Consider the following 10,947-nt stretch of genomic DNA (forward strand, 5'->3'; position numbering starts at 1 on the left):
AGTGGGTGAGAATTAACTATGTGGAATCAGTTTGAGTTATGGAGTGGTTTACACTCCATAACAGGTAAGGATTAGGGTTAAGGAAGGGGCTAGGGTAAGAGTTAGGCAATGTGTTCAATATGAATGTGTTAGGTACACAATTGTATGGATTTTGGTTAGTAAATGGCTTAGGGTGAGGCATAAGGTTGGTGAGGAGCTTACGGTGTAGGTTGGGGTTGGAGCATGTTAGGGTGTGAGTACTGGCTAGAGTTAGTGTGCACAATGGGGGTAGGAGTAGGGGTCGGGTAGCTAGGATCAGAGGCCTTTAGAGTGGACACTAGGGTGGTGCTAGAAACAATTGTTGGTATCTCCTTTAGGATGAACCACCATATAATGCACTATTGACTGAAGGAACATGTCTGCATTCCTTCCCAGTGTCACTTAAAGGTATGGGAAGTAGATTCTAGGGTTCAATCTCAGTGGTAGAATACTTGCCTTGCACTTCTGAGGTCCTATGATCAGTACTCAGTAATACAAAGTTAAACATATTGGGTAGAAGAACAGATAGATAACAGATGCTAAACAGACAGTCAGATAACAGAATAACCTTAAGAGAGAAGAAATCAGAGGAAAAAGCAAGATCCTAGGAGAAAAGGGGACCACAGCTAATACCTGGGTTTTAGAGTTCATGTTTATATTTGACCTTTACCTTCATTCTGAGACCCTTCCCTTTACCTTCCATTAATCATCTGTTTTATCCACAGGCAGGGGAAACTGCAAGTACTGGATCTATGTCAGAAAACTATATGGTCTGGTAGCAGGGATGGCATGTGCTCACTGTCCCAGGCCATCCTGCCATTGATGAAGGTAAAGGTGGATGGATCCAGTATGGGAGCAAAAGAGCCCAGGGCTCCTCTGAAGGTGTTCATAGATCTCTACCTCAGTATTGGCAGCCACGATGAATGGCTCACTTCTCTGATTGAAAAGGCCAAGCAGTGGAAAGGTTTACTACACTTATACTGTAACAAGCTGAGTATTTTTGCACTGTCCGTACAAAATATGAAGGTATTGAAAATGGTGAGGCTGTATTCTGTCCAGGATTTGGAACTGGTCTGTAACTGGAAATTATCAGTCCTGGGGAAGCTCCTTTCTCTTCTACCATACATGGGTAAATTGCACAGACTCTTCCTGTCTCAGACACAGATGTCCCAGTGTAGTTCTTGGGAGGAGGAGGAGCAGTTTGTGGAGACGTTCAGCTCTCAGTTGCTCAGTCTACATCACCTCCAGGAGCTTCATTTGGAATCCATCAGCTCTCTTGAAGGCTCCTTGTGCAGTTTGCTCAGGTGAGGGTTATTACATTTGCTCTGCAGAATAGGACAGGTCTGTATTCATTTCAGGATGGATAAAGCATCTTTGCTCTGTGACAGCCATAATCATGTGTCCCTGTATGTCAACATTTGTCTTGTTCCCAAGTATGGTATCTATCCAAACAGTTTAGAGGTAGTCTTTATCCCTCTTTGGATCAGAATAGTACAATTGCATATACTGGGTACAATCATCTCAAGTTATATAGAACAACTATTTATTTTGGCTCACAGATCTAGTTGAGGTCCAGTGGAAAATATCCAGTGAATGCCACTGTTTTGGTTTATATGCAGAGACTATGTGCTCAAGCAATGTCAGGACCCTGGGTGTGGTAGTTTATACCTGTAATTCGAGCATTCGAGAGGCTTGGCAGGAGAATTTTGTCTTTGAGATAAGCCTATGCTACATAGTAAAACTCTGTCTAGAAATTTAAAAAGAGAACAACACACATAAGAACACAGAGTGAGACATAGAATTAGATAAGCCAGATTTTATAAAGGATTTATACTTTAGACAGCCCACTGATATATTGATCCATTGATTGTAACGGTACATCCTTAACTCTCTCTTAAGAGTTCTACTTAATTCCTTTTATTTTATCATAATGGAGACTCAATTTCAAAATGGATTTGTACTTAATGTGAGGGAGTATATATGAAGTATATGATTCTAGAAATAAAGGATAGGTGGTTAAGAGATAATAAAAAAGTCTGGGGGCTGGGGATATGGCCTAGTGGCAAGAGTGCTTGCCTCGTATACTTGAAGCCCTGGTTCGATTCCCCAGCACCACATATACAGAAAATGGCCAGAAGTGGCGCTGTGACTCAAGTGGCAGAGTGCTAGCCTTGAGAAAAAGTAGCCAGGGACAGTGCTCAGGCCCTGAGTCCAAGTCCCAGGACTGGCAAAAAAAAAAAAAAAAAAAAAAAAAAAAAAGTCTGAAGTTGATCCCTGTGTCTGGCAGACATTTTGGAGGCTGTTTGCCTTCTAGGTTTGTACTTTATGAAGGGTATTTTAGTAGCCTCATACTAGGTAATATAGGTGACTTAATTAACACAGTTGCTGGAAGAAAGCCTGATTTGGGTTTGTTATTGCTGCTACTGCTGCTCCTTCCTCTTCTCTTCTTTGTGCTTATCTGCTGCTGCTTTGTCTTCTTACGCTGCTTCTGCTTTGTCTTCTTACGCTGCTTCTGCTTTGTCTTCTTACGCTGCTTCTGCTTCTTTTTTGCTTTAAGAAATTAATTCCCCCCCCCCCAGGTTATTAATTGAGGGGATTTATATTTGTGTCTCTGGAACTAAAATAATCTAATGTCCTTCTCTTCTTGATACCTAGGGTCAGGTTCTTTTCTGAGTAATCTTCGTGGTCCTCTTATTTAACCATCACAACAACTAATCTGTATGCTTTGCTCTACTCAGTAGATAAGGAAAGGGAATATGTGAGGTCTTATTTACTTGACCCAGTTCCAGAACAAGGTTAACAAATGTAGAAAGGACTTCATGTAAATTGGCCTTGTTGGAAGACCTCTTTACAGTATGACAGCCTCAAGGTTGGGCATCAGGAAAACTTTGGGGTTTTTCTTTGCTGCATTGGCTGTATTGAGTTATGAGTTCTCCCCACTGGCTGCTACTCATCACCACCAGTCCCCAGCACTGACTGTTCTCTCTGTCCACAGGTGCCTGAGGAGCCCCTTGAAGATCCTCTCTCTCACCAATTGTCTGCTTCTAGAATCAGACTTGATGAATTTGTCTAAGTGCCCCAATACAAGACAGCTAAGGGGACTGTGTCTAAATAGGGTTATCCTGATGGACATAAGTTCTGAGACCCTGGAAGCACTGCTAGAGAATGTATCGAGTACCCTCCAGGTCCTGAGCCTAGAGGAATGTGGGATCATGAACCTCCAACTCACTGCCATTCTGCCTGCCCTGAGACACTGTTCCCAGCTCACAACCTTTAGCTTTTCTGGGAACCCCATCTCCATAAATGTGCTGTTGCGAGTCGTTCGCCACACCATTGGACTGACCAACTTAAGGCGTGTGCGGTACCCTGCACCACTGGAATTTTATGAGCATGTTGGAGATGGGTTGCTTGCTACCCTACAAGCCAAGCTGATGCAGATGCTACAAGAGTTGGGGCGGTCAGACATGGAGTGGCTCAGTGGCAAACCCTGTCCTCATCGTGAGTGGCCCTTCAGTGACCTGTGGCCCATGCCCTGGTAGCATCTACACAGGTAAGTAGCCCTATCCACAGCTTTGGTCTGTACATGTGGACACCGAAGCGTACAAATCACAGAAGCCACAGTTACAAAGGACTGCTCATGGTAAGCAGGAAAAGGAAAGATGATCAGGGATGCGAGTTAGACATTGACTTGGGGCAGTTTGGTCATTGTCAAAAATATCCTAAGGCATTACAAATGAGAATTTGAAATTTTACATGGGTAGGGTGATGTATAAGAATTGTCCCGGGGCTGGGGATATAGCCTAGTGGCAAGAGTGCCTGCCTCGGATACACGAGGCCCTAGGTTCGATTCCCCAGACCACATATACAGAAAAAACGGCCAGAAGCGGCGCTGTGGCTCAAGTGGCAGAGTGCTAGCCTTGAGCGGGAAGAAGCCAGGGACAGTGCTCAGGCCCTGAGTCCAAGGCCCAGGACTGGCAAAAAAAAAAAAAAAAAAAAAAAAAAAAAAGAATTGTCCCTACATTGATGAATGTAAAGAGACAGCCATAATTAAAGAAACCTTAGTATAAATGATTTGTTATGCTGTGTGATATATGAACCTGTTTCGGTAACTTAAAAGTCAGATATTATTTGAAGTTGAGAGTTGGCAAAAAAAAATTTGCTGAGAAATGATTAGTGGGAACATTTTTTTTTTTTTTTTTTTTTTTTTGGCCAGTCCTGGGGCTTGGACTCAGGGCCTGAGCACTGTCCCTGGCTTCTTTTTGCTCAAGGCTAGCACTCTGCCACTTGAGCCACAGCGCCACTTCTGGCCATTTTCTGTATATGTGGTGCTGGGGAATCGAACCCAGGGCCTCATGTATACGAGGCAAGCACTCTTGCCACTAGGCCATATCCCCAGCCCGGGAACATTTATTAGGACACTATTAAAAGGAAAATGATGGGCAATGAGGCCAAGAGCATATTGCTGCTATTGCTACTGCTGCTTCTGATCTGGTGAAGGTGCCAATGTGGGGTTGGCAACAGGCTTTTATAGGGTTACTAGGCTCTTTCCTGTTTTTAATCTCTTTGGGGGAGTCTTGCTTATTGGTCCTTTTTTTCCCCCCTCAGGGAATAGTTTGAATTCTCACCAGATTGGCTCTTCTGCATCTTATGGGAGCTATTTCATGTGCTTGTGTTGCCTCCATATTCCACCTTGGTCCTGGGTATCTGACTGTTTGCTATGTCTCCTTTAAGGGGAGACAGTCTTTCACATACCCTCTTCCTGTAGAGAAGAATGAATCCAATCTTGGATTCAGTGCCATGATGATATATTGGATTTGCTTGGAGCTGGTAGGGTTGTAGATATGTCCTAACCTACCTATTTATTATCCTAGCACATGAATATGGAGCAATCCACCGAGCCATGTCATGGTCTAATTGATTTTCGAATAGAATTACATGGCATCATGATTCATGGAGCTAAGAGGCACTGAAGGGTCAGAAAGTGTGGATGGTATCCATGCTGTACCCTGGTCACTAAACCTCCAGCCTAGTGCATGCAGAAAGAACTCTGGGTAGGAAGTCAATAAAGTGAGTTCTAGTGTCAAAAAGGAATAAAGTAGATGGGATGTCAATCCCCTGAAGAAGTGAGGCCAGGATCCCCATTTTCCCTTGAGATTCATCCAAGACTAGATAGGTTAATTTATGAGTGTTGCCTTGAGGTTGTCCTGAAATTTAGCTCCAAGGCAGCAGTCTTTTCTAAGCCTGGCATAGGTTTCCTGTGGGTGGCAGTAGCCATATCTAAAACTCTTCCATTTCTCATACTTCAAGAGTTGATAGGTTTTGTATACCAGTGAGTATTTCAGAGTACAAAGCAAATGCCATACATGTATATATTTGTTTGTTTTGGCTAGTCCTGGGGTTTGGACTCAGGGCTTGAGCACTGACCCTGGCCCTGGCTTCTTTTTACTCAAGGATAGCACTCAACCTCTTGAGCCACAGTGCTACTTCTGGCTTTTTGTATGTATGCGGTGCTGAGAACTCGAACCCAGGGCTTCATGTATGTGAGGCAAGCACTCTACCACTAGGCCATATTTCCAGCCCAGCAAATGCTATTTGAAGAGACAGGTTTTTATAGATTAAAGAGGGAAAATAATTATATCAGGAATATGGAAAAATAGAAAATATAAACTGGAGGCTCATTTACAGTAGTGTGTTTTTGTTCTTAATATGAATGTCCATATAAAGCCTCTCTCAAAACAATAGGTCATGGGGAGGAGAGAAGGTGGGAGAAAAATGAGGGAGGAGGTAACAAGTTTGACAAGAAATGTACTCACTACTTTACGTATGTAACTGTAACCTCTCTGTATGTCATCTTGAGAATAAAATTAAAAATTTAAAAACACACCAAAACAGCACCAAGAGATCACTTGATTAAATTTACTAGGTTTACTAGAGAGACAAAATGTCTTTCTCAACCAGGTCTTTTGCCAGCAGCCCTGAATGTCTGGGGAGAGTAAAATACTTTTCCTTTGTGTCACCAGGCAAAATGGTCACATCAGTACAGAGGCAGAGTTACCTAGGTGACCCGCACGCCTGGAGGCGGCTGCCTCCCCCGCCCCTGAGGTCACATCCGGGCCTCACCTCCCCATCCCACCCCCCTACAGAAGGCCTCGCCCGGGGGCGGCTGCTCTCTGTGAGCGTGGGCGCGGGTCAGCGGGACGAGCTCTCCTCTCCTGCCCGAGACCGCGTGGCGTCCTCCTTTCCCGGCTCCTGCTCCACACACCCGGCAGCCATCAGGTAAGGAATGCGCCGTGAGGGAAGGCGGAGGTTCTCATCCTCCTTAGAGGGGTCTGGAACTTTCGGGCGGTTCGTGTCGGGGCGCTGGAGTGAACTTGGAGCAGTTTATCCGGGGCTCTGAGCTCCAGGTGGGAAGTCCACGCGGAGCCGCCGCGGCTTCTCCCGCGTTGTCCACGGGTGTTTGCCCGCCGCCTCGCCCACCTGGTTTCTTCTTCATGACCCGCGTTTGCACTGCGGGCGCCACCGGGCGGGGCGCGGGGACCCGGGTCTGGAAGGGGTGACCCCCGCCCCCATCGCCACCCGGACCCGGGGAGATCTGCCCTCCCCTCGCCCTGCTTCCAGCCCCCGCTTCCGGCTCCCGGCGGCCGCGCGTCCCGAGCCGTCGGCCCGGACCTGTGGGTCGGCGCGCGCCGCACCGAGTCCGGGTCCTCCCGGTTCCGGGGCGCAGGCTCGGGGTGCTGGCCCTGCCCGCCCGAAACGCCCGCCTGAGATTCGGGCAGACGCGGGAGCGGACGGTGCGGACCCCGCTCGGGGACGGGCGGCGCCGGGCGAGGGCGCACCGCCCCGGGACCGGAGGCCTCTGGGCGCCGGGCGCCGCCCCTCCCCGCCCGGGGCCCGGCAGGTGCGCGCGCGCCTCCTCCACCCGCCCGGCTCTCCCGGAGCCGAGCCCCGGGCCGGCGCAGCCCCCAGCCGCGCTCCTCCGCCTCCAGCGCCAGCCGCAGCTCTTCTCCCTTCTGCCCGCACAGCCGGCGGCCCTGGCCTGGCGCGGGGGTCCCGGCGCCACCCCGGAGGCAGCACCGCTGAACCTCGCGCCGCGCCGGGAGGAGCTGAGGCGCCCGAAGGACTCCCGGCCCTCAGTGTGCTTGGAAGGTGGAGAATGAGATGGAAAGGGGGCGAACTGGACGTCTGCTTTTGGTGAGTCAACATGCTGCCTAATAGCACAAGCTGTTAAAAATGAACTTTGGCAAGATAGGCGATATTTGGGTTAAGCTTCAGGCATAGGGCTCGGTGTTAATGGTAGGATTAAAATTTGATTATGGTAACCAAACCCTAATCCATACCCTAAGCCACTCAGGAATCCTATGCCTTACTTGAAACTTTTCATTAACTAAACCCACACAATAACTGTGCTCAACACAGCAACCCTAACCCAGTCCTCAAAGCTGGGAGAGAGAACTGGTTTGCTGGTGTGGTTTTTGTTCTTTCCTCCCTCTTTGGCCTGTTTCCCGACAGTGTAGAGGGTCTGTGTGGGCTGCAGGCCTTTGTAACAGCTGGCTGCCTGCACACTGCTAATGCTGTGATAAATACTCCAAGATTCCATCCTTCAGTATGTGGCTTCTCAGACAATTTACACATATCTAACAATATGACTGGGTTAGGGGTCGGTTGTTGATGTCACTAAGGACTGGTGGTAGTAGGGCTACTCAGAGTGTGCGTTAGCACAAATATTTAGTTATGTTTTGGAAATAGATTAGGCAGGTGTTGGGTTTTCCATTAACCTTACAGAGCAGGTTAGAGTTAGGGACTAAGTTAGGGTTATGCTCACTATTACAGAAAGATAGTAAATGATGGTTGAGGAATGGGTCAGGCTTAGGGAGTGGGTTAGGGAAGGGAATAGGGAATGTGGTAGACAAAGGATGAGGTTGGGGAGCCTGTTAGGGAAGATTTTAGGATAGGGTTTAGGAAGGGTTGAGGGTTAGGGAGTGGGTGAGAATTAACTATGTGGAATCAGTTTGAGTTATGGAGTGGTTTACACTCCATAACAGGTAAGGATTAGGGTTAAGGAAGGGGCTAGGGTAAGAGTTAGGCAATGTGTTCAATATGAATGTGTTAGGTACACAATTGTATGGATTTTGGTTAGTAAATGGCTTAGGGTGAGGCATAAGGTTGGTGAGGAGCTTACGGTGTAGGTTGGGGTTGGAGCATGTTAGGGTGTGAGTACTGGCTAGAGTTAGTGTGCACAATGGGGGTAGGAGTAGGGGTCGGGTAGCTAGGATCAGAGGCCTTTAGAGTGGACACTAGGGTGGTGCTAGAAACAATTGTTGGTATCTCCTTTAGGATGAACCACCATATAATGCACTATTGACTGAAGGAACATGTCTGCATTCCTTCCCAGTGTCACTTAAAGGTATGGGAAGTAGATTCTAGGGTTCAATCTCAGTGGTAGAATACTTGCCTTGCACTTCTGAGGTCCTATGATCAGTACTCAGTAATACAAAGTTAAACATATTGGGTAGAAGAACAGATAGATAACAGATGCTAAACAGACAGTCAGATAACAGAATAACCTTAAGAGAGAAGAAATCAGAGGAAAAAGCAAGATCCTAGGAGAAAAGGGGACCACAGCTAATACCTGGGTTTTAGAGTTCATGTTTATATTTGACCTTTACCTTCATTCTGAGACCCTTCCCTTTACCTTCCATTAATCATCTGTTTTATCCACAGGCAGGGGAAACTGCAAGTACTGGATCTATGTCAGAAAACTATATGGTCTGGTAGCAGGGATGGCATGTGCTCACTGTCCCAGGCCATCCTGCCATTGATGAAGGTAAAGGTGGATGGATCCAGTATGGGAGCAAAAGAGCCCAGGGCTCCTCTGAAGGTGTTCATAGATCTCTACCTCAGTATTGGCAGCCACGATGAATGGCTCACTTCTCTGATTGAAAAGGCCAAGCAGTGGAAAGGTTTACTACACTTATACTGTAACAAGCTGAGTATTTTTGCACTGTCCGTACAAAATATGAAGGTATTGAAAATGGTGAGGCTGTATTCTGTCCAGGATTTGGAACTGGTCTGTAACTGGAAATTATCAGTCCTGGGGAAGCTCCTTTCTCTTCTACCATACATGGGTAAATTGCACAGACTCTTCCTGTCTCAGACACAGATGTCCCAGTGTAGTTCTTGGGAGGAGGAGGAGCAGTTTGTGGAGACGTTCAGCTCTCAGTTGCTCAGTCTACATCACCTCCAGGAGCTTCATTTGGAATCCATCAGCTCTCTTGAAGGCTCCTTGTGCAGTTTGCTCAGGTGAGGGTTATTACATTTGCTCTGCAGAATAGGACAGGTCTGTATTCATTTCAGGATGGATAAAGCATCTTTGCTCTGTGACAGCCATAATCATGTGTCCCTGTATGTCAACATTTGTCTTGTTCCCAAGTATGGTATCTATCCAAACAGTTTAGAGGTAGTCTTTATCCCTCTTTGGATCAGAATAGTACAATTGCATATACTGGGTACAATCATCTCAAGTTATATAGAACAACTATTTATTTTGGCTCACAGATCTAGTTGAGGTCCAGTGGAAAATATCCAGTGAATGCCACTGTTTTGGTTTATATGCAGAGACTATGTGCTCAAGCAATGTCAGGACCCTGGGTGTGGTAGTTTATACCTGTAATTCGAGCATTCGAGAGGCTTGGCAGGAGAATTTTGTCTTTGAGATAAGCCTATGCTACATAGTAAAACTCTGTCTAGAAATTTAAAAAGAGAACAACACACATAAGAACACAGAGTGAGACATAGAATTAGATAAGCCAGATTTTATAAAGGATTTATACTTTAGACAGCCCACTGATATATTGATCCATTGATTGTAACGGTACATCCTTAACTCTCTCTTAAGAGTTCTACTTAATTCCTTTTATTTTATCATAATGGAGACTCAATTTCAAAATGGATTTGTACTTAATGTGAGGGAGTATATATGAAGTATATGATTCTAGAAATAAAGGATAGGTGGTTAAGAGATAATAAAAAAGTCTGGGGGCTGGGGATATGGCCTAGTGGCAAGAGTGCTTGCCTCGTATACTTGAAGCCCTGGTTCGATTCCCCAGCACCACATATACAGAAAATGGCCAGAAGTGGCGCTGTGACTCAAGTGGCAGAGTGCTAGCCTTGAGAAAAAGTAGCCAGGGACAGTGCTCAGGCCCTGAGTCCAAGTCCCAGGACTGGCAAAAAAAAAAAAAAAAAAAAAAAAAAAAAGTCTGAAGTTGATCCCTGTGTCTGGCAGACATTTTGGAGGCTGTTTGCCTTCTAGGTTTGTACTTTATGAAGGGTATTTTAGTAGCCTCATACTAGGTAATATAGGTGACTTAATTAACACAGTTGCTGGAAGAAAGCCTGATTTGGGTTTGTTATTGCTGCTACTGCTGCTCCTTCCTCTTCTCTTCTTTGTGCTTATCTGCTGCTGCTTTGTCTTCTTACGCTGCTTCTGCTTTGTCTTCTTACGCTGCTTCTGCTTTGTCTTCTTACGCTGCTTCTGCTTCTTTTTTGCTTTAAGAAATTAATTCCCCCCCCCCCAGGTTATTAATTGAGGGGATTTATATTTGTGTCTCTGGAACTAAAATAATCTAATGTCCTTCTCTTCTTGATACCTAGGGTCAGGTTCTTTTCTGAGTAATCTTCGTGGTCCTCTTATTTAACCATCACAACAACTAATCTGTATGCTTTGCTCTACTCAGTAGATAAGGAAAGGGAATATGTGAGGTCTTATTTACTTGACCCAGTTCCAGAACAAGGTTAACAAATGTAGAAAGGACTTCATGTAAATTGGCCTTGTTGGAAGACCTCTTTACAGTATGACAGCCTCAAGGTTGGGCATCAGGAAAACTTTGGGGTTTTTCTTTGCTGCATTGGCTGTATTGAGTTATGAGAGGT

The 10,947-nt window shown here is 46.0% G+C and overlaps 1 protein-coding gene across 2 annotated transcripts; it reads left to right on the forward strand.

Moving 5' to 3' along the window:
- The first annotated feature begins 663 nt into the window (after window positions 1–663).
- Window positions 664–3,590, forward strand: LOC125344669 (melanoma antigen preferentially expressed in tumors-like). 2 transcript variants are annotated; one of them, XM_048337094.1, is made up of 3 exons: window positions 664–846; window positions 1,177–1,322; window positions 3,014–3,590. In XM_048337094.1, the coding sequence occupies exons 1-3, from the start codon at window positions 808–810 to the stop codon at window positions 3,555–3,557; spliced, it is 729 nt and encodes a 242-aa protein (XP_048193051.1). In that variant the 5' UTR covers window positions 664–807; the 3' UTR covers window positions 3,558–3,590. The 2 variants fall into 2 exon arrangements, with proteins under 2 accessions (XP_048193051.1, XP_048193050.1); XM_048337093.1 differs by having other exon boundaries at window positions 665–1,322.
- The last annotated feature ends 7,357 nt before the right edge of the window (window positions 3,591–10,947 follow it).

Source organism: Perognathus longimembris, unplaced genomic scaffold (assembly GCF_023159225.1).
Source record: "Perognathus longimembris pacificus isolate PPM17 unplaced genomic scaffold, ASM2315922v1 HiC_scaffold_2739, whole genome shotgun sequence".
Classification (NCBI taxonomy): domain Eukaryota; kingdom Metazoa; phylum Chordata; class Mammalia; order Rodentia; family Heteromyidae; genus Perognathus; species Perognathus longimembris.

Coding starts and splice junctions, on each gene's coding strand:
- LOC125344669 (XM_048337093.1), top strand. CDS start 808: ATGTGCTCACTGTCCCAGGCCATCCTGCCATTGATGAAGGTAAAGGTG. Junction 1,323..3,013: donor TCCTTGTGCAGTTTGCTCAG/GTGAGGGTTATT, acceptor CTCTGTCCACAG/GTGCCTGAGGAGCCCCTTGA.